The sequence below is a fragment of the Scyliorhinus canicula genome, chromosome 1 (genome assembly GCF_902713615.1).
Source record: "Scyliorhinus canicula chromosome 1, sScyCan1.1, whole genome shotgun sequence".
Classification (NCBI taxonomy): Eukaryota; Metazoa; Chordata; class Chondrichthyes; order Carcharhiniformes; family Scyliorhinidae; genus Scyliorhinus; species Scyliorhinus canicula.
In genome coordinates, this window is record NC_052146.1 from 82,838,577 (window position 1) to 82,862,759 (window position 24,183).

At 43.7% G+C, this 24,183-nt stretch overlaps 1 protein-coding gene across 2 annotated transcripts in view; it reads left to right on the forward strand.

Moving 5' to 3' along the window:
- The first annotated feature begins 2,376 nt into the window (after positions 1-2,376).
- LOC119964597 (importin subunit alpha-7) overlaps positions 2,377-24,183 on the forward strand; it is a 97,451-nt gene continuing 75,644 nt past the window's right edge. Inside the window, exons 1-2 of one of the 2 annotated variants that reach the window (XM_038794285.1) lie at positions 2,377-2,643; positions 5,432-5,532. In XM_038794285.1, coding sequence (XP_038650213.1) covers positions 2,633-2,643; positions 5,432-5,532 — 112 coding nt within the window. In that variant the 5' untranslated portion in view covers positions 2,377-2,632. The remainder of the gene's footprint in view (positions 2,644-5,431; positions 5,533-24,183) is intronic. The other variant, XM_038794295.1, reaches the window with a different exon arrangement.

Sequence of the window (24,183 nt, forward strand, 5' to 3'; positions counted from 1 at the left end):
AAGAGGGTATTCGCGGGGGGGGGGATGGATGGGAAAAGAGGGTATTCGCGGGGGGGGGTGGATGGGAAAGAGGGTATTCGCGGGGGGGGGGTGGTGGATGGGAAAGGAGGGTATTCGCGGGGGGGGGGTGGATGGGAAAAGAGGGTATTCGCGGGGGGGTGGATGGGAAAAGAGGGTATTCGCGGGGGGGTGTGGGGAAAAGAGGGTATTCGCGGGGTGGGTGGGAAAAGAGGGTATTCGAAGGGGTGGGTGGGAAAAGAGGGTATTCGCGGGGGGGGGGGTGGGAAAAGAGGGTATTCGAAGGGGTGGGGTGGGAAAAGTGGGTATTCGAGGGGGAGGGGTGGGAAAAGAGGGTATTCGCGGGGGGGGTAGGAAAAGAGGGTATTCGCGGGGGAGGAGTGGGAAAAGAGGGTATTCGCGGGGTGGGTGGGAAAAGAGGGTATTCGCGGGGGGTGTGGGAAAAGCGAGTATTCGCGGGGGAGGAGTGGGAAAAGAGGGTATTCGCGGGTTTGGGTGGGAAAACAGGTTATTCGCGGGGGGTGGGAAAAGCGGGTATTCGAGGGGGGGTTGGGAAAAGAGGGTATTCGCAGGGGGGGTGGGAAAAGAGGTTATTCGCGGGGGGGTGGGAAAAGAGGGTATTCGCGGGGGTGGTGGGAAAAGCGGGCATTCGCGGGGGGTGGGAAAAGAGGGTATTCGCAGGGGGGGTGGGAAAAGAGGGTATTCACGGGGTGGGGGTGGGAAAAGAGGGTATTCGAGGGGTGGTGGGAAAAGAGGGTATTCGCAGGGGAGGTGGGAAAAGAGGGTATTCGCAGGGGGGGGTGGGAAAAGAAGGTATTCGCGGGGGGGGTGGGAAAAGAAGGTATTCGCGGGGGTGGGTGGGAAAAGAGGGTATTCGCGGGGGGAGTGGTTGGGAAAAGAGGGTATTCGCGGGGGGAGTGGTTGGGAAAAGAGAGTATTCGCGGGGGGGGGTAGGAAAAGAGGGTATTCGCGGGGGGGGGGATGGATGGGAAAAGAGGGTATTCGCGGGGGGGGGGTGGATGGGAAAAGAGGGTATTCGCGGGGGGGGGGGGTGGATGGGAAAGGAGGGTATTCGCGGGGGGGGGGGGTGGATGGGAAAAGAGGGTATTCGCGGGGGGGGTGGATGGGAAAAGAGGGTATTCGCGGGGGGGTGGGTGGGAAAAGAGGGTATTCGCGGGGGGGGTGAGAAAAAGAGGGTATTCGCGGGGTGGGGTGGGGTGGGAAAAAAAGAGGGTATGCGTGTGGGGTGGGAAAAGAGGGTATTCGCGGGGGGGGTTTAGTAATGTGTATTCTGCGGAGTGTAATGGGGGTATATCCTCATGTGACTACTGATTCTCACCTGAAAAATTGTTCCCAGACACTTTTAGGTTTAAATTTTTAAAATCTGATCAATGGTTTGGATATTTCCTTCATGTAGCTACTTGTTCAGGATGTATATAGGTATATCACACATGGCACTGTTAAATCTATTATTTCAGGATATTCTGGTTTGGACTTGTATGTATTAATGGATGAAATCTTGCGCCTTACACCAATTATATTAAAAGTTCATTAACTTGATGTTTATATGCCTACGGCAATACTTAGTGTGAATCTTTTTAGATGGTTCACAATGGCTGTGAGTTGAATGTTTGCAAACTTGCAGTTTAATTATGTCAGTTGGCTTATGTTTCATGACTGACATTGACATGGATAAAGACAGATTTGAAATATAACTTGATTTTCAGAGTTGTGCTGTTAAATAATTAAGAATTAATCAATTTCATGAGTAATATTTGATTTAAGGTTTAAACGAGGAAGGCTTTTTGAGGATCATTAATACAGTGGCCTGGCACCTTGTTTTGCAAAAGTGATAAAATTACATCATTATAGACCTCACTGTAGACTTTGATTGTTGCTGTAGCAGAGTAACTGATTAAATAATCTGCTTGAATAAGCAAAAGTGGGACTTGGTTGACTGAAAATGTAAATTGTTGAAAAGAAAATGAGAATCTATTTGTGTAGTTTCACCAGGTAATTAATTTATTTTAAAAGCAAAAATACTGTGGATGCTGGAATCTGAAACAAAAAAGAAAATGCTGGAAAATCTCGGTAGGTCTGGCAGCATCTGTAGGGAGAGAAATAGGCTAACGTTTCGAGTCCAGACGACCCTTTGTCAAATTCATTTTTTTCGGATCAATTCCAACGCAATGTACATTGGGGGGAAGACGTAATAATCTAGTTGATTGAAGAAAGCAAAACTTGCATTTGTTGAGCATTGTTTATGTCTTCATGACCTCACAAAGCTCTGCATGGCCAATCAGTTGCTTTTGAAATGCATCTCTGTGATGTCGGCAAATGCAAGCAGCCAATTTACACAGTAAGGTCCCTGAGATCAATGACCAGTTAACCTTTTATGTTGGTTGAAGAATGCATGTTGGCCAGGATATCCAAAGATTTTGCTGCTTCTCTTTGGGAAAAAGTGCCATGGAATCTCTTAAAGCAACTTGACCATATTGGCAGTTGTTTATAGCAGTCTACAGGAGTGGACATCATTGAAGGCCAGAATTTATTGCCCATTCGTAGTTGTCCTTAACAGGGCACTGGTGATCCTCCTTCTTGAACTACTGCAGCCATGTACTTGAGGTACACCAAAAATGCAGCTTGCTAGGGAGTTCTGAGATTTTTGATCCAATGATGGAGGGACAGTAATTTATGTCCCCTAACAATAATAGTATTGTCTAGTTAATTTGTCACAACCAGGAGGAGGAATTATTTTTTAACTTGTATTTGTGAAAACTACATATTAGCACAAATGCATATTGAACTAGGATGTGTAAGTTTGCCAGTAGTTAAGGGGTGTGTGAATGCTTTATACACTTGCACGTTTGATTACATAAACTTTAACTTTTCCTTCTGCCTTTCGCAGTATTTGTGTAGAATCTTTATCACAAATCCTAACCTCTTTGATGTGATCAGATTACTTTCTGGATAAATCATTGCTACTTTCAAAAACTACATGTATTTAGCATGATTAGGTTTGATAGAGGTATTCACAATCAGTGGGTCAGGACAAATACATCTGAAAAAAATGTCCCTGTAGGAACGATTGAGGACAAGAGGACACGGATTCAAGGTAATTTGCAAAAAGAAGCAATGGAATCATGAGAAACTATTTTCATGTAATGTGTGGTTAAGATTTGGAATGGAATGCCTGAATGTGGTGAAGGCATGTTCAACTGAGGCATTCAAGAGGGAATCAGATTATTATCTGAGAAGAATGTGGAGAAGGCAGGGGAGTGGCACATTCAGAGAGCAAGTGCAAAAATTATCTGCCAAATGACCTCCATCCGTCTGTAACAATTCTGTGACTGTCAACAGCAACTTGGTTTGACGTAACTCTAATTCAGAATGAATGTAAACTGTAAGCGGGCAGTGAGGAGGAGATGAACATTTTACAGGCAGGTATAGATAGGCAAGGAGATTGGGCCAAAATTAAGTGTGAGGTTATCTACTTTGGCCAATTATTATTATCTAAATCAAAAGCAGATTCAAAATGCCTGGGCAGAGGGATCTGGGTGTCTTTGTTCATGAATTGCAGAAAACCAGTATGCAAGTACAACATGTAATTAAAAAGGCAAATGGAATGTTAGCATTTATTGCAAAAGGACTGGAGTATAATAGTATTGTGTTCAGTTTTGGTCTCCCTATTTGAGGAAGGATGTTGTGACATTGGAGGCAGTTCAGAGGAGGTTCACCAGATTGATTCCAGTGATGAAAGGGTTGACGTATGAGGAGAGATTAAACAGTTTGGGCTTATGCTTGCTGGAGTTTAGAAGGATGAGAGGGAATCTGATCGAGGTATATAAAATACTAAAAGGGATTGATAAAGTAAATGTAGATCAAATGTTCCCCTTTGTGGGGAAATCTAGAATGAGATCTCACCGGTATAGGTTGAGAGGTAGTAGCTTTAGAACTGAGATGAGTTGGAACAACTACTCGCAGAGGGTGGTGAATTTGTGAATTCGATGGAATTTGAGTCATTAAATGGTTTCAAGAAGGAGATAGATATATTTCTAATTTTGTTTTTAAAAAAGACTGAAAGATATATGGGGAACAGATAGGGAGGTGGATTTGAGACCGGGAAGAGATCAGCCATGATCTGATTGAATGGCGGAGCAGGCTTGAGGAGCTGAATTGCCCACCTATGCTCCTAATTCCTATGTAATGGTACAGCATTTTTGAAAAAGATTCGAGGGGAATTACGATAATTGACCTTTCATCGGATGGAGTATAAATCATTAACATTTAGAATGTGAGAAAAAAATGGCACTGGTAAAAGACTACCTGAAATATATTCCAGATAATATACAGTGTTCGTGACCTGGGTTTATCTAAATACTATTTCTTTACTTCTGTGTAATTTCACATAAATCTAAACCAACCTACATAGTTAGGAACCCCAATTTTCTACTCAAAATCCCCAAGTTGTCAGCATTAATATTTTAAAAAAGCTATCTGACTTGTGTGCCGATTTGAGCTGAGGAACATGGTTACAGAAGAGATAAAGGCCAAAATCTTTGGTTCTTGTTTGCAGCTGGGATTTTCCGGTGTTGCTGAAAGTGAATGGAATTTTGGCTGGAACTCCAAATTCTCCATTCTCGCTCGCAACGAGCCCTGCCTCAGACCTGACCAGAAAATCCCATCCAAAGAATATCAACAGCTACCTATTAAGACAGCCAAGCTAAATTGATGAGGACACGCCTCCAATCCTGTCATTTCGTGGTAATGTTTTTGTTGCTTGGGTTCATATTATATTACTAGTTTTGGTTTTGCTTTTTCATTTGAGAAACCAGTGGGAAGATCTGAAGGACAAGAATTTGATCACGGTTGAAAAGCATTTACAAAGAAAAATAGGAAAGCATTTATATTTTTAAAAAAGGACCAGGTGAAGTAGGAAGTTAATTTTTATTGTATTCTGGCATAGAAAATTATGGTTAAGCTGCAGCTTTAAATTTTAATGGGCATTTAATTGATTTGTGATCCAATTGATTGGGGCAGAACTTGAAGCACCTCGTCCCTTTTTTTGTCGTGCTTTATTTTGCATGACTACGCTGATGAAATATGATTTGCTCAGCTTACATAGAGGTTATGGAAAATTAAAATTCAGTGTTTTCACAAATTCCATAGGATTTGACCGTCCTAATATGGCACTCAAGCTAAAGAATGGAAATGAGAGGAAATTTCCTATGTAGTCCCTGAGTTGAGTTGCACTTTTCAAAAAACATTTAACCACGTACTTTGAGTGCAGGAGACATCCAGCACAAATTAAGTGTAGAGCAAAAGTAAACCAGTTTTAGTGGCAACTGACAACCTGAATTTATAGTAGGAAGCAGTGGTTCATACAAAAAAACTTAATTGTTTTTGTCTACAGGTCTCACAACCAATACCATGAAAAACAGTTTATCTGCTCAGTCATTTGCTGTTTGAGAGACCTTGGTGTGGATCGTCTGGCTGCTGCATTTGTTTACCTAAGTATACCTTTACCTCTCTGCAGCCTTTAGAAACATAGAAAATAGGGGCAGGTGTAGATCATTTGGCCCCTCAAGCCTGCTCTGCCATTCAATATGATCATGGTTGATCCTCCATCTCAATGCCACATTCCCACTCTGTCCCCATATCCCTTGATGCCTTTAGTGCCTAGAAATCTTTTTCCCTATTCCGTGAACTGGCCTCCACATCCTTCCACAGGTTCACCACCCTCGGTGAACTAATTTCTTCTCATCTCAGACCTAAATGGCTTAACTCATATCCTGAGACTGTGACCCTTTCAATTAGTGATCATCCCTGCATCCAGTCTGTCCAGCCCTGTCAGAATTTTATATGTTCCAATAAGAACCCATCTCCTCTAAATTGCTGTGAATACAGGCCTAGTCGACCCAGTCTTGTGAATCTTTGTTGCATTTTCTATATCCTTTCTTAGGTAAGGAAACCAAAACTGAAAACAATACTCCATGTGTGGCCTCACCAAGGCCCTGTACAGCTGCAGTAATACGTCCTTACTCCTGTACTCAAATTATCTTGCAACAAAGGCCAACATACCATTTGCTTTCCTAACTGTACATCAACATTTCCCAATCTATTACCATTTAAATAATAATCTGCAATTCTGTTTTTCCTTATGAAGTGGGTAGCTTCACATTTTTTATACTCATCTATTTCCTAGCCCCCCCCCCCTCCCCCCCCTCCCCCCCTCCCCTCACTCAACTTGTCTAAATTGCTTTGAAGCCTCTTTACGTCCTCCTTACCACTCAATCCTCCTAGTTTGGAATCGTCATCAAACTTGGAAATATTACTTTCGGTTCCGTCACCCAAATCATTGATGTATATTTTGAATAGCTAGGTCTGTGGTACCCCACTAGTTACTGCCGACCACGCTGAAAAATAATTATTTATTCCTACTCTGTCTCTTGGTCTGCTAACCAATTCACAATCCATGCCAATATATTACCCCTAATACCATGTGCATGCTTGTCTCTTGTGTGGAACTTTATTTGGATTTTCAGAAAGCTTTTGATATACCACATCCACTGGTTTACTCTTATCTATACTGCTAGTTGCGTCCTCAAACAACTCCCAGTAGGTTTTTGTCAAACATGATTTTCCTTCCATAAATCCATGTTGACTTTGACTATTTTCTGTTATTACATCCTTTAGCATTTTTGCTACTACTGATGTTAGGCTAACTAGTCTGTAATTCCATCTAGATCAATCACATCTTCATCCTCCAATGCCCTGTGTTGTCCAGCTGATTGGAGCTTATGATAGGTGATTCCAATTTTACCTTTTGATCGGCTTCTCGTCCCCAGCAACAGTTTCCCCTTTAATGCTGATGACACTTACCTCTGTCTCTTAATCCCTCTAATGCCTCTTCATTATTAAACTGGTTGTTCAACATGCAATGTTGGATAGGGACAGGAGTAGACCATTTACTCTCTCGAACCTGATCGGTTCGAGAGAGTAAATGTTCTACTCCTATTCCTATCAGGTCCTGCCCTTGTCTGCTAAAACTTTTGTTATTTCTTTTTGCTCTCTCAACCCAATTTTCATTGCACTCTCCAGGTATTGTGCCTCCCTCTAAATCTGCCGTCGCTATCTTTCTCCTCCAAAAAAACAACCCTTAGCCTCACCATCCTTATAAACTACAGGCCCATTTCAAACTTTCCTCCCCTCTTAAGTCCTTGAACATGTTGTTGCCTCCCAAATCCATACCCACCTTGCCTGGAACTCCATATTCGAATCTTCCCAGTGTGGTTTTTGCTACTGCCACAGGACCAAAACAATGCTGGTCAGTCACCTGATATCCTATGTGACTAAGAAATATAAACTTAACCTCCACACTGCACTACTTGACCTGTCCACAGCCTTTTAATGTGATTGGCTATGGGACTGTATTCCTATCTATTTAACCACAGCCACCACATCACCTGCAATGCCTTCTCTTCCCACTTTCTACAACCAAACATTTGAAAGACAAGCCATTGTCTTTGGTTCACACTAGAAACACAGTTCTCTCGCCACTAACCTTTGTCCTTCCTGGCAATTGGCTGAGGCTGAACCAGCATTCTGAACCTTGGCGTCATTATTTAACCGAGTTAAGCTTCCAGCCACACACCGTGCCATCACAAAGAGCACCTGATTCCATCTCCAATATTATCTGATTCGGGCACTGTATTTGCTCAGCTGAATAGACAAGGTTCAGAGGGGAAGTGAAAAAGTAAACAAGACTATCTGCTATGTGAAAGGGAATCCAGAAGTTTTCTGTCTGCAAAAAGATTGGGGACTAAAAAGGGTACTTGCATATGGAAGCTGGGTGACGTATAAAATTTAACACTTGCATCTTTTTTTTTTGGTAATGAACATGAGGGGATAGATTTAAGGTGAAGAATGCAATGGAGACATGAGAATTTGTTCACAACATATGGTTAAGATCTGGAATACAATGCCCAAGTGTGATGGAGGCACGCTTATTTATTCTTTCTGGGATGTGGGGGCTCTGGCAAGGCCAGCGTTCATTGCCCATCCCTAATTGTCCTTGAACTGAAGTGCTTGCTTGGACATTTTAGAGGCAGTTCAGAATCGACCACATTACTGTGGGTCTGGAGTCTCATGTAGGCCAGACCAGGTTGGCAGGGCTACGGAGAAAAGCGAGGGGAGTGGGACTGGGTGAGTGCAGAGAGCCAGTATGGATACATGGGCCGATTGGCTTCCTTCAGTGGTTTATCCATTCCATGATTCTTTCGAATGAGAAGCTAAACTGAAGGCTGCACTTCCTGTTCAATTGGAATTCCAAATTCCCTGCTACTTTTTTAACAAGAGAGGTGACTTCTCCAAATATTTTGGCCAACATGCATTCACCAACAAGCACCATCTAATAGATTTAACAGGCCATTTGTCTTTTTGCCATCTCAAGGAGCTTTATGGAAAATGTCTGCTATGTTTGAATCCATAAATAACTACACTTCAAAAGTAATTCACTGGTTGAAGTACTTTGGGAAATTTGAGGGCTTGAAAGTTGCTATAAATGCATATTGTGTATTTTTATCATGCCCTCTAACTTTGCAACTATGTCTGTATGCGTCCTGGATCTTCATTCCTTTGAAAATACCTCCATCAATATGTCCTCCAGTACTTTACTCTCAACCAGCTTCTGGACTCAACACAATACTCGTTGATGCTGCATGCTAATCCCACCCGTCCGAAGTTGTTGACGTAATCCATTGGTATTTCTTGACCTTCCTGCTCTCGCTGCTGTCCCAGGCTTGACTCCCTGTTAGATAAGCCTTCATCTTTCCTCTGTGCTTTTCTTGGCATCCTTCAACAGGCTCATCGAGGAACTTGGTGCTGGGCTGGCTAATTACGTACGAGCTCTGACCTCAGTTAACCAGACCCACTTTCTCATCAACTTTTCAGCCAATTGCGGCTAACCTGGGGGGGTTAACCTTGCCAGTCGTCTTTCTGTCAAGTCATCCCTTGCACTGACAACCCAATAAACTTTGTTAACTACTTAGCTCTCACCATTCTATACATCACCCTCTGGAATGTCTGTTCACTTGTGAACATGGCCTTTCCATTCATGAACTTGTGAATGATTGCAGCAACATCAGGCCTTAATGGAACCTGACTGAGGAGTGCTGCCACCTTCCCTTAATGAAGCCTCCCTACCTGGCTCCTCATCTTCCATCACTCAAGCAGTCAAGATTGTCCCAGTGGCAGTGTGCCTTTTATCAGCTTTATCTGATCCCCCACCCCTTCACCACCTACTCCTCCTTTGAGCATTGTGTCTTGTTCCACCCGCTCACCTTCCATTCAAAATCCTCATTCTCTAATCCCCACAACCAAGTATGTTAAAACATTTTCTCACCAAGATTACTTCACTGCTTTCCTCCCTCAGTCTCTGCACTGAGCAACTTCTCATCCTCAGTGATTCCAACTTCCATCTCCACTCATCATGTTCTTGCTCCTTTGAGTTCACTGCCCTCATATCATCCTCAAATTTCATCCAACCCATACTCATGGCCACCCACTCACTTCACCTTACCATTTCATGTGGTCTCACGAGTCGCATAGCTTTAATCAGAGATAATGCCATCTCTGATCACTTCCTTGTATCATTCGCCCCCATTCCACAACTCACCCTCCCCTCCTTCTGTGTTATTCCCCAATTCACTTACAGCTGCACCATGAAAATCCCAAATATCTAGCCTTTGGCCCTCCTTTCGCCATTTTATTTCTGCAGCAACTGATTTGCTCAACTACACCCTCACATCCACCTTTGTTCTGGTTCCCAATAAAACCTTCTTTCTCTCTCACCCTGGCCCTTCCCCTTCGTACGACTTTCAAGTCCAAGGAACACAGACTTGAAAGGTACAGCTCACAGCTGGTTTAGCTATCCATTGTTGGATTTGACTGAACCTATTCAAACATTATCCGATCCGTGTCTTGGTCAAAACTGTTTCTTGCTCTTCTTGACTGTAGACTGTCTTCTTGAACCCCTTGCTACTCAACCCTCACCTCCAACAAGTGTGGGGAACTCATGGACATTGGTGTCACAAGCTTGAGATTATTCAGTCACCTGTCTCTGACACATCCCTCACTTCCACTAGCCCTCTCAGCCAAGTTTCCTTTAATGCTCCTTTCCCTAGCCCTGAACTTGTATTTCCCTCTTGTTTCTCTCCTATCTCCCCATATGCGTTCTGAGCTCATTTTGGCCATGCGACCCACCTCCTGTTCTCTTGATCCTATTCCAGTTCAACTCTCCATACAGTATCAGTATTGTACATGGTGTTCTCTCTTCAGATGTTGTTCCTTCTCTTTTCAAATCTGCTGTCATTACCCCTCTCAAGAAACACCCCTGACCACTCTGTCCTTTCAAACTACCATCCAATTGATAATCTCCCTTTGAAAAATATTTGCACTTCCGGACACCATTCCCATATTTCCTAAAACTCCCATGTTTGAATCCCTCAAATCAGATTTCCACCCTGCCTGAGTACCGAGTTGACTTTGAACAAAGTCACAAATTACGTTCTCTATGTTGCAAATCCTGAAGGTTGTAAGATCGTCTTGGGACTGTTTAGTTTAAGGTAAAATGGAGCGGTTCACGTAATGGTGAGGCCCAGATTGATACACAGGGAAGAACATAAAAGATATTAACATCTTTCAAACCTGTAGACAATGAAGAGCATTTTGCTGATTTTGGCAAACTATCTCCAAATCTCAAAGGGAGCTTTTAGGAATGCTAGATTTAATGAATCTGTGTGAAACCTCTGGCTGGGGGTTGGTTAGCTCAGTTGGCTAGATGACTGGTTTGTGATGCAGGATGACACCAACAGCAAGGGTCCAATTCCCCTACGGGCTAAGGTTATCCATGAAGGTCTTCTCTACCTTGCCCCTCACCTGAGGTGTGGTGACCCTCGGGTTAAATTACCACCAGTCAGCTCTGTTCCTCTGGGACTATGGTGACTTTCATTTTCACTTCAAGCTCAATGGTTAATTCAAAGATAGAACTGAGTTTGGGGTTTAAAAATTAGTTAATCAACATTTCTGCCTGGATGCAAAACCCATGTGATTCACATAGCCATGGAGTTTGAGAGAGGAATGGGCCATGGAAAGTCATTGGAGTGTTGGTTTTCATATCTCTGAATTTCACAGAGGGATCATAATTCAATCTGCCTGAATAAAAGGGAGAGCAGAGGGATGGAGGTTGCCAGTTTCTGTTCTCGTGAAGTGTGGGAGAGAGCTTGAAGGTGTCCTGCCGGAGGTCCATATCCAAGCATAATGTCTCCTGCAAATACTGAGGATTCCGTTTCCATATCCAATACTGAATCATCCGCTGACCTCAGCACAGGTCTCTGGTGGAGAGTTCTCCTTGATTCGTGGCAGGCATTGTGGTTTGCTCTGGGGAAGGCTCCCTGTCTTTGAGGCTGCCTACCTGCTTTTGCAATGTTCAATCTTCTGTCTTGACTGAGTAAGAGACTGTTCGTGTTCTCTTTACTGGGATCCACTGGGCACCGTTGCTGAAATTCCGAACTTGCACCATGTCCCCAGGTTTAACCCCTCTGTAGCACAATCGATGATTGTGATACCGCTGCTTCTCTTCCTCCCCACCAAGGTTCGGGAATGTGCATCCAGTGATTACAATTTTTCTGACCTCACAATTGTACCAGAATTAAGACTGACTGCTTGCACCTCTGTAACATGGCTCCTCTTCACCCCTGACTCGGCTCATTTGCTGCTCTAGCTAGTTTGTTGCTGAAATCCTGACATGTCTCTGTTAACTCTAGACTTGACTATTCCAATGCACCGCTGACTGATCTCCCATATTTAACCCTACATAAACTTTAAAAAAAAATTTTAGAGTACCCAATTATTTTTTTTTCCCCAATTAAGGGCAATTTAGCGTGGTCAATCCACCTAACCTGCACATCTTTGGGTTGTGGGGGTGAAACCCACGCAGATACTGTGCAAACTCCACATGGACAGTGACCCTGGGCCGGGATTCAAACCCGGGTTCCCAGTGCCGTAGTCCCAGTGCGAACCACTGTACCAGGTGCCGCCCAACCCTACATAAACTTGAGGTCATTTAAACTCTGCTCTACTGCTCATATCTTAACTCGTAGGAATTCCTATTTCCCTTATGAGCCCTGTGCTTGCTGCCCTACATTGGTTCCTGGTCAACCAACATCTTGATTTAAAAAAACTCTGTTTTCAGATCCCTCAATGTCCTTGTCCCTCCCTAATTCAGTTGTCTACTCCAGCCCCAACCGCCCAAGATGTCTGCAATCTTCAAATTCTGGCTTTTTGTGCATTCCTAATGTGCCACCAGGCAGTGTCTTCAGTTGCCAAGGTCCCATGTTCTGGCATTTCTCGCCCTCTATCTCATTTTCCACCTTTAATACACTTGTTAAATCCAACTCATTTTTTTTCTTCTTTTTTAAAAATAAATTGAGTACCCAATTCTATTTTGTTTTCCAATTAAGGGGCAATTTCACGTAGCCAATCCACCTAACTTGCACATCATTAGGTTGTGGGGGTGAAACCGATGCAGACATGGGGGGGAATGGGCAAACTCCACACGGACAGTGACCCAGGGCCGGGATTTGAACGCAGGTCCTCAGTGCCGTAAGCAGCAGTGCTAACCACTGTCCCACGTGCCACCCCTTATCATTTACCAAGTTTTGTCATCTGACTTGTCTCCTCATGTGTCTCTGCCCTGCTTTCTAACTCCTTGGAATATTTAATCACATTTAAGGTTCTATATAATTATAGGTTTTAGTTATCTGATGTAAGTGACAGGGCAATGGTCAGTAGTCTTTATAAGAGGAAGTGTGAGGTTCATGACAAACTATGTTTAGGAATTATGTTCTGATAGGAAAAAACCCTACAGTTTTGATCAGATGGGAATGATAGTGCTACAGTGGAGTGGAAGCAAAATAATTCACTGAAACACCTAGGCAAGAATGTAGATTTAAATAAATATAAAGTTGTATTAGTATCTGGTCAAAGATTGCCATTGACCTCCAGGCTGCCTTTGACCAAGTGTGCTGTCAAGGATCTCTAGTGTCAAGGTGTTCGGCAGGGTAGAGTGGGAATACCTCTTTGAGACCTTGGGGAGATTTGGTCTTGGGCAGAAGTTCATTTGTGGGTCCGGCTGCTTTACGGTGCCCCAGTATACACACCTTGAGCTCAGGATATTTCTCATTAAGTAGGGGTACTAGGTAGGGATGTCCTTTGTCACCACTCCTGTTTGCACTGTTGAGCCTTTGTCGATAGTGCTGAGATCCTTGGAGGGGAGGGAGTATTGGGAGTTCCTTTAATTATTATTAGTGTCACAAGTAGGCTTACATTAACACTGAAATTAAGTTGCAGTGAAAATCACCTAGTCGCCAAACCTCCGTGCCTGTTCGGGTACACTGAGGGAGAGTTCAGAATGTCCAAATTTGCCTAAAGAGCACGTCTTTCAGGACCTGTGGGAGGAAACTGGAGCACCCGGAGGAAACCCACACAGACACGGGAGAACGTGCAGACTCCGCTCAGACAGTGACCAAAGCCGGGAATTGAACCCGGGACCCTTGTGCTGTGAAGCAATAGTGCCACCCTCTGTTCTACCGTGCCACCCATAATTTATGGTGACGACCTGCTTCTATGTATTACAAACCCAGTCTCCTATGTTTGAAATAAGGAAGCCACTCGGGAGCTTTGGTTCCTTTTCAGGATACAAACTGAAATTGGAAAAGAGTGATTGTTTTCCGGTTAACCCCCAGGGAGGGGAACTAATATGGCCATCGCTCCATAGATTGAACTACACTAGTCTGGTGATTAGGGGAAGGTCTTACTTGCAAAAGTGGAATAACCACCCTCTGTCATTGGCAGGTAGGATCCAGGCTGTAAAAATGAATATTCTTCCAAGGTTCATATTTATTTCTCAGTGCCTCATGATCTTTCTCCCCAAATCCTTTTTTGCTCAGGTTAATAAGATTATGGCATTTTATTTGGGCAGATTAGGGCCCCAAGACTCCGCAGGGCTTTTCTTCAGAGGGACTGGCATTCGTTTGGGGGGGAGGGGGGAGGGGGAGGGGGGTTCCTGTCATGACCCAACCGACTGGTTTATCATTTGGGCAGCCAGCAACAAGAAGGTATTGGTTTGATTTGGGGAGCCAGGCTCCATGTGGGGGCAGATGGAGTCAAGCTCCTGTTGGGGCTCTAATCCCAGAGCTTTGGCAGTGGCCCGCATCCCCTCTTTCCAATGAGGTTCTCCTTGAACCCGGTGGCAGTGTCCACTCAATATGGTGGCAACTTAGACAGCATTACAGATTAGGATCCATGTCAATGCTGACCCCTATCTGTGACAACTGACCTATTTGTTCTGTTGGGTTTAGACACAACATTTAGGTAAGGATCTTGGGGGTTTTAAGAATCTATTTGTGGAGGGGCGGTTTGCTAGTTTGGAGGTATTATTGACAAAGTTTCAACTTCTGGGGACAAACTTGTTCTGTTCCCTCCATGTGTGTGATTTTGTTTGAGGTTTTCCCACATTTCCCTCCTCTCCGCAACCCTCCTTGTTGAATAGGATCCTATTACTTGCGGGGTGTGGTTGGGGGAGCATTTCCATAATTTATGGGCAAATCTTGTCAATGGAGTTGGTCCCGCTAGATAAGGTGACAAAGACGTGTGGTATCAGGCCCATCGTAGGGTGAGCTCCACGTTCCCGTGTACGACTTAGTCCAATTCAGCTCGAGGTAGTACATGGGGCTCACCTAACTAAAGCTAGGTTGAGCAGTTTCTTTTTGGGAGTGGAAGACTGGGGCAGCACGGTGGCATAGTGATTAGCACAATTGCTTCACAACTCCAGTGTTCAATTCCCGGGTTGGTCCTAGGTTCGATTCCCGGCTTGGGTCACTGTCTGTGCGGAGTCTGCACATTCTCCCCGTGTGTGCGTGGGTTTCCTCCCGGGTGCTCCGATTTCCTCCCACAGTCCAAAGATGTGCAGGTTAGGTGGATTGGCCATGATAAATTGCCCTTAGTGTCCAAAATTGCCCTTAGTGTTGGGTGGGGTTACTGGGTTATGGGGATAGGGTGGAGGTGTTGACCTTGGGTAGGGTGCTCTTTCCAAGAACCAGTGCAGACTCGATGGGCCGAATGGCCTCCTTCTGCACTGTAAATTCTATGATTCACCATCAAAGACGGGCGTGAGCTGTGCTCTTTGGGGCCTGCAAATCGCACCCACATGTTTTGGTTGTGTCCCAGGATGGTAAGCTTTTATATCTCCTTCTTTAACACCATGTCAGCAATTCTTAACACTGATCAGGAGCCTTGTCCTATGGCCATTTTCGGGCCTCATCATCACCATCTGGGGTGCATCCAAAAAAAGAGGCAACTGATGTTTCTTGACAGGGTGTGGGAATCCAAAGTACATAGTTTGACAAGTTAATTTTGTAGGATGAAATGTAATTTTTTGCAGTTGAGGAGTGCAGTACTCAGCATGGTTGCAGATGGGGATGAAGGTGGATATTCTTACCTTTACCTCACTGATAGCCTGGAGGCAATATCTGCTGCTCCGTCCAGTGCGGTCTGGTTATGTGACCTTATTGGACTTCTGCATCTAGAGAGGGTTAAGTACACAGTAAGGGGGTTGGTCAAAGGGTTCTACCCGAGGTGGAAGCCATTCATTTCCTACTTTAAGAGCAAATCGCGATCAGCTGTTTGGAGGGAAAATGCAGGGAGGGAGCTTAAGTTCTTCGTTCTCATTGTCGGGAAGGGTTGTTCTTTCCTGGGTCGGTTTTGTATAGTCAGGTCTGTTTTTTCTAATACTGTACTTTGTACTTTTCCATGTTGAAATGAAAACTGTTCAATAATTTTTTAAACTGGAGTCAATGGGGCAGGAGGGGGAAACTCTCCACAGGTTGGAGTCATACCTGGTACAAAGTAACATGGTTGTGCTGGTTGGAGATCAACCATCTTGGTTCCAGGGCGTCACTGCAGGAGTTTTTCGGGATACTGTCCTAGGCCTAACCTTTTCAGCTGTTTCATCAATGGCCTCCGTTCCAACATAAGTTCAGAATCATGAACCAACGATCTCCAGCACCATTCGCAACTCCTCAGGTATTGAGTCGATATGCAGCAAAACCTGGACAACATTCAGAATTGGCAAGTAACATTCGTACAGCACAAGTGCAATGACTATCTCCAACAAGAGAGAATCTGTACATCTCCCTAGGCGTTGGTACTACTGAATCTCCCACCATCAACATCCTGGGGTTCCCATTGACCAGAAAATAACTGGACTAACCATATAAATATTGTGGTTCCAAGAGCAAGTCAGAGGCTAGGAATCCTGCGGCAAGTAACTCACCACCTGACTCCCCAAAACCTGTCTACTATCTACAAGACTTGACTGGATGAATGCATCACCAACAACATTCAAAGCTTGACACCATCCAGGATGAAGCAGTCTGCGTGCTTGGCACCACACCCAGTACCATAAGCATTCACTCCCTCCCCACCGTGCAGTGGCAGCAGTGTGCCCCATGTACAAGATGCACAGTAACATCACCAAGTCTCCTTTTGACAGCCCCTTCCAAACCTACAACCTCTCCTGCCTAGAGCAGAAGATGATTGGGAACACCACCACTTGCAGGTTCCCCTCAGAGCCACACACCATTCTGAGTTGGGGCTATATTGCTGTTGCTTCATTGTTGCTAGGTAAAAATCCTCGAACTTCCTCCCTAAGTGTTGTGGGTGAACCTACACCCCATGGATACCAGTGATTCAAGAAGACACTCTGAGTGAAGGGCCGATCCTTTTGAAACTGAGATGAGCAGGGCGGCAAGTATCACAGTGGTTAGCTTTCACCCCCACAACTCAAAGATGTGCTGGTTAGGTGGATTGGCCATGTCAAATTGCCCCTTAATTGGAGAAAAAAATAATAATTGGGTACTCTAAAATTAAAAAAAAACTGAGATGAGCAGGAAGTCAGAGGGTGGTGAATCTGTGGAACTCATTGCCAAAGAAGGCTGTGGAGGCTAAGTCACTCGTCTTTAAAACAGAGAAAGGTTCTTGATTAATAGGAGGATCAGGGGTTATGGGGAGAAGGCAGGAGAATGGGGATGAGAAACATATCAGCCATGACCAAATGGAGCAGACTTGATGGACTGAATGCCTAATTCTGCTCCTATCTCTTACGGTCTAAGACGGCTCACCAAAACCACCTCAAGGGCAATTAGGGATGGACATCTGCTGGCCAATCTAGCGACACCCGCATCCTGTAAAATAATTTTTAAAAATGAACTGGTATTGGTACAACTCACTCATGCAAAATCCTTTCCAAACTTATATTAACTATCCTTTTTCATTTCATATGCTATCCTCAATGACAGAATTATTTGGAACTTTTTGAATAACTTAAATATTGTATTTGATTATTTGCCCATTGTAGACATCTTAATGACATAGTCACTAGAAATGTGCCTTATGGCCTACTAAGTTTGGAGACTACCTGGAATGCTGTAGATATTGGCCCTTAAGTGAATTATTTGTTGTGACTTTTCATGCAACTATCCAACAAATATTTTATTCACCCTGAAATGGGTTGGCATGTGTTTACATCGTAGTAGACCAGATTTTAATGCAAAGTCAGGCATAGCCTTTTGACCCATTTGAATCTCATCATTCAGGTACAATAATGTTCCCATCAACTCATTACTAATGTTCAAAACGCGATTATATTTGTTTGCTATGTTTACTTGCTGAGGAACTACAACTCCTACAAGCATGACACCTGGGGCTTCTTCAGTGCCACCAAGGCAATATATGGACCCAATACCCTATGTCTCAAACTAATGTGGAGTCGAGGACAGAATCCTCTTGAGAGACAGAAAGCAAAAGGCCAGCAGTCCGGGTTCAATTCCCGTACTGGCCTCTCCGAACAGGCACATAAATGTGGCGATGAGGGGCTTTTCACAGTAACTTATTGAAGCCTACTTGTGACAATAAGTAGTGGTAGTATAATAAGTGTTTTCTCCATCGAAGGCCAAAGAACTCCTAAAGTGCGATACGATCATAGGTGAGGACGTGTTTTAGGAAATCTAACCCTGTCAGAGATTATCTTGGACTCCTACCAAGTGTGGATGAAGTTGAAACCTTCATTTAACATATGAAGAATGGAAAGCTGCAGGAATGGACAGCATCCCAGTGTAGTGCACAAACTTGGAGGAAATCACCTGTCATCTCCATCAGCTGTTACTGAAAATCTGGGACAGAGAAGAAATTCCTGCTGACCTCGGGGATGTCATCATCGCCACCGTCTTCAAGAAAGGAAGCAAATCTGACTGTGGGAACTACCGCGGAATCTCCCTACTCGATGCTGGAAAGAACATCGCCCGAATCCTCACTAATCGCCTCCTCCCAGTCGCTGAAGAAATCCTTCCAGAAAGCCAGTGTGGCTTCTGACAAAACTGTGGAACAGTAGACAGGACTTTCATTGCTCGGCAACTTTGAGAAGTGCCAGGAGCAACATCAACCATTGTACATGGCCTTCACCGATCTAACCAAGGCTTTTGACTCAGTCAATCGGGAAGTGCTATGGAAGACCCTGTCAAAGGCTGGCTGTCCAGAGAAATTTAGCAATATGCGACAATTCCTCCGCAACAAGATGTCGGCGACAGTCCTCACCGATTGGGGGGGAAAAAAAGTGCAAGACCATTTGAGGCCACAACTGAAGTCCAGAGGGATGTGTCATCACCCCCACCCAGTTTCTCCATCTTCATCGCCACCATCCTACACCTTGTCTTGTCAAGAGCAAAATTTGCAGTGGAGTAGACATCATCTACAGGATGGACGGAAAATCTTTTTGACTTCAACTGGTTAAATCCAAAAATGAAAATGACACCAACATCATCGCTCATGGAATTTCAGTAGGTGAATGGCACTGCCAGCTCTACTCTCCAAAGAGAATCTCCAATCCATGCTTGGGGAACCACCTCTTGTCTAAGGCTGACATCGATGCGGAGATCCAACATCGTATCCAATCCACCAGCGCCTCCTTCGGAGGCCTAAGGAAGAGGGAGGGCCTTTGACGATCGCAACATCCATGCTGATGCCATGAACTTTGTGTACAAGGCGGTTGTCCTTCCAACACTCGGCTCAAACTTGGATTACATCCAGTCAAAAGTCCTGGCAAGCTACCATCAATGCTGTCTGAGGCAGATTCTCCGCATCAGGGAGAATGGGCATGGCACGGTGGTTAGCACTGCTGCCTTACAGCGCCAGAGACCTGGGTTCAATGCTGACCTTGGGTGACTGTGTGGAGTTTGCACTTTTTCCCGCGTCTGCGTGGGTTTCCTACGGTTGCTCTGATTTCCTCCCATTGTCTAAAGATGTGCAGGTTAGGTGGATTAGCCATGCTAAATTGCCCCATAATGTCCAATGGTTAGGTGGGGTTACAGGGTTATGGGGATAGGGTGCAGGAGTGGACCTAATTGGGCTCTTTCAGAGGGTCGGTGCAGAAACGATGGACCGAATGGCTTCCTTCACACTCCCTTATTCTATTCTCTTAACATCAGTGTCCTTGAAGGAGCCAAAAGCACCTGCATTGAGGCCAAGATCATCCAAAACAAACTCTGCTGGGCCTGCCATGTGCTTGGGATGTCAGAATCCCGACTGCCAAAGCAAATCTTCTTTGCCCAGCTCAAAGAAGGTTTCTGAACAAGAGGATGACAAATGAAGTCCTTCAAAGAGATCCTGAAGGCTTACCTCAAGAAATACAACACCGATATCAATGTTTGGGAGACCCTTGCTTAGAAGAGACCTACTTGTAGGAACTTCCTGAGTGAAGGGACATAATTGTTCGAGGGCACCCGACCATAAGAAGAGGCCCAGAAAAAGAGAAAGGAATATCAGTGACCTAGAGTCCCAGGAACTGATCCCATCTCCTGGAAACATACGCCAGTGTGTGGTTGAAGATGCACCTTTTAGGATCAGATCCCACCTCCTGGAAATACTTGGCAGTGTGCGGTTGAAGATGCACCTTTTAGGATCAGATCCCACCTCCTGGAAATACTTGGCAGTGTGCGGTTGAAGATGTGGCTCGAGGATCAGACTCCTCAGCCATGCATGAACCCATAACCAGTAACACTTGAGTTTCTTAGATGGACTGTGATGAATCTAGGAATTTCAGATGTAGTGTATTATATGTATTTGGTGCAGCAAGGGTTAAAAGCCAGGGATAATAATTGGCTTCTGCAGTCATGTTATTAAAAATCCTGATTTGAAAGGCAGCAGACAGTCTTTGGAGATGGGTGTAATTAAAGCATCATAAAATTAAGGTCATAATTCATTTTAGCCATGGATGTTATTTGCCGAAGGCGGGCTAATGGACGTTTGTTTATATTAAGAGGGTTCCCTGGGGATTAGATAATTTCCGACATTGTGTTTAGTTTTAGTAAGATGACGTGGTTAATGGGAGGAGGCAGGGCCTGAAACAGGAAGTGTTGATGTTTTGGATGTGATGTGAACAGACAAAAAGCTGTACTCTCAATATAGTTCAGTTTGGATCTATGAACAGGTTAGCTGCTTCTCAGAAAACAGTGAATTAAAATGATTTTGCCTGTGACTAGAACAGTGTCTGGAAAGGCTAACAGGTTATTTATTTTTTTAAATATAAATTTAGAGTACCCAATTATTTTTTCCAATAAGGGACAATTTAGCATGGCCAATCCACCGACGCTGCACATCTTGTGCAGTTGTGGTGGTGAGATGCCGCAGATAAGGGCGTCTCGCCACTCCACACGGACTGGGGGACAGGGCTGGGATCGAACCCAGTGCTAAACACTGCACCACCGTGCCACCCCTAGGCTGGCAGATTAACCAGTACTTTGACTTGGGCAAGAATCTGCAGCTGGTTCCCGAAGGATCTCTACTTCGCAAAGTGGGTTATCCAAGACATTTCTTCACAACAAGTATTCCTGAAGTTTGCTAACTATTTAAAAGTGGATTTTGACCTGAGATGAATTTTGTTTGAATGGAGATAAAGATAGTAGATAGAATTGCTTCCTTGTATTATTGTATTATTAAGCATTTTTATCTGGTAATTGAAAGCTATTGTCTTTATGATAAAGCTAGTAGTGTTAGTAATAAAGTTTGTTTTAATATCCAATATCTCTATTTGTGTGTGAATTCACTCCTGGAGCGAAGTATCCTTTCCTCATAGCCTTACAAATTAAATAAAATATTGGGGTTTCTGTCCAGTATCCTAGCAACTGTTGGGTCTGGTCTAAGATCGTAATGGGACAATCATACTTGTTAGCAAGTGATTGCTGAAGAATGCTCCATTCAACTCAATGCTATTGTTCAAACTGTTTAGATTTATTTGCTATGTTTACTAACTTACAATATATATGTTAATAGTCAATTAATCAAGCTATTTTTCCAGATATGTTTACATTTAAGAACTTTCTTGACTTTGTAAGTAACATTGTTTATATTAATCTTGTATTGTTAATTTTGGTTCCTGAATCTCCCCAAAATCACGTTGCAGATAATAAGTAAAATAGTGTTCAATACAGTGGCTAAGTCCTCCCTACGTGGTCATTGGAATGTGCTCCATAGTAGGTGGTGATGTGTGCAACTTTAACATTGGTACTCTATGGATTTTTTAAATTCAAAAGTTGATGTGAAATTGCAGAATATGCTACGTTTCTGGTTTACGAGCTTAAGAAATAAGAGCAGGAAGAGGCCATCTGGCCCCTTGAACCTGCTCTGCCATTCAGTAAGGTCAAGGCTGATCTGACTGTGCACGTAACTCTGTTTTCCTCCTGGGCAGCACGGTGACATAGTGGTTAGCACTGCTGCCTCACAGCGCCGAGGACCCGGGTTTGATCCTGGTCCTAGGTCACTATCTGTGTGGCGTTTGCACAGAGTTTGCACATTCTTCCTGTGTCTGTGTGCATCTCATGCATCTCACCTCCACAACCCCAGAGATGTGCAGGGTAAATGGACTGGCCACTCTAAATTGCCCCTTAATTGAAAAAAAATAATTGGGTACTCAAAAAGAAAAAAAAAACATTTTTCTCCCTGCCCATATAATCCTTGACTGCCTTGTAGACCAAACATCCGTCTAACTTGGCCATGAATACATTCAGTGACCTAGCCGTCTCTGCTCTCTGTGGAACAGAATTCTGAATGAAGATCAACAACCCTCCGAGAAGTAGGTCAGCATATCTGCAGGAAACTGACATGAATATGGTGCTCTTGATGGTTTGGATTACACTAAACCTGCAACATTGCAACTTGGTGAACAGGGATACGATGTTGGTAGAATGCTCAGGATGCCGGTATCAGTTGATCTAAGCATTTAAAAAAAATGTACAGTGCTCTTTTTATTTTTTTGGACATAATTGTACAGCTGAAGTTAATATTTGCAAAAGGGGTATAGCTGGGTTAAGTGAGAAGAAATTTGGTAGATGGAGTACCATGTGAGCAATGTCTCTGTGTACGTGAACGGAATCACAAAGTTAGGAATTGCAGATAATTAGAAAGTCAAATGGAATATTAGCATTTATGATTTATTGCAAGGGGTTGGAGTATAAAGGTAGGGAAATGAGTACTTTGTGTAGCTTTGGTCTTACTTGGAAGGATATATTTGCGTTGGAGGCAGTTCAAAGAAGGTTTATTTGCTTGAGTCCTTTGATTAAAGGGTTCTCTTGAGGTTGGACCTATACTCATTTAAGTTCAGAAGAATGAAAGGTGATCTTATTGAAAGTGGCAGATTCTAAGGGGCTTTCCAGGGTAGACGTTGAGAGTACGTTTCACCTCGTGGGAAATTCTATTACTAGGGAACACAGTTTAAAAATAAGCAGGGCTGTTAGTCTTTGAAATTTCTACCCAGACTAGTTGAGGCTGGTGTATTGAGCACAATCAGAGCTAAGTTAGACTGATCTTTGATCTACAGGGGAGTTGAGGGTTGTAGGTGGTGGAGGGCATGCAGGAAAGTTGGGAGTTAAGGCCGCAGTCAGATCAGCCATGATCTTGCTGAATGGCGGAGCAGGCATGCATAAGGGGTCAAAAGGCCTATTTCTCCTATTTCCTAGGTTTTTTGTGTTCTAATGTTCTACAATAATCTGTACTGTCAAGTAACACGTCAGAATACACAGGGGGGCAGAACCTCAAACTCCCATGTCAATTTTAACATGATATTAAGCAGGACTTGCTCAAAGTGACTTCAAGCTATTTATGTAACAGTGGCTAGAACGGTGCATAAATCAACTTTGTTCACTGTGTGATTCAGTCAATATGTTTTGCTGTGTAAAATGGGATTCCGCATTTGGTTAACTACTTATCATTAGCATGGTGCAGGACACATCCAAGTAAATTGCAAGTCTGTTATATATTGACATTTGAATGAATTTTGAAGATCTGAATCAAAATCAAATCTTGAATATTGCGTTCTTGTTTGCAGAATTTTACTGATTGGATTAAGGACTCTTCTATATGTTATAATTAGTATGCATTTTTTAATGCACTGCGTACTTTATTTATTTCCACACACTTCACTCCCAATACCGTTGATTCTTTTTAAGGAATTTTTAACAATTACTGACACTCTTTCAGCAGCAGCAGCCCCCCCCCCCCCCCCCCCCCCCCCCCCGGTTGCTGCTGCTGCTGGCCTATTTTCCTACCGTTCTGCCAGGAAGTCAAGGAAAGGCTGCCACCGTCTAAAGAACCCCTGTACTGATCCCCTCAGGGCAAATTTCACCCTCTCCAATTTGATGAACCCCGCTATATCATTGATAATATCACTACTTTTAACATCCTTTATTGAAAACCTCTATCAGATCAATCTTTCATTTCCTTGACTGCTGGAAAATGTGATTTCATTTATTCTCTCTCTCACTTTTATTTCACTTTCTCTCTGCACCTCCCCTCCCAAGCAACATTACATTATTTTATACTGAAGTCTGAACCATTGAATTTAAATTACAATACTTTGTCGGCTGATTTGTTTTATTATCTGTATTCTATATATGAATTATGATCGCTGAAATGTCACACGAAATCCATCCTTTTCCTACAGTACCTTTTGCATTAACTCAAGAAAGAATACTTCATTCATTTTGCCTTTCCAGTTGT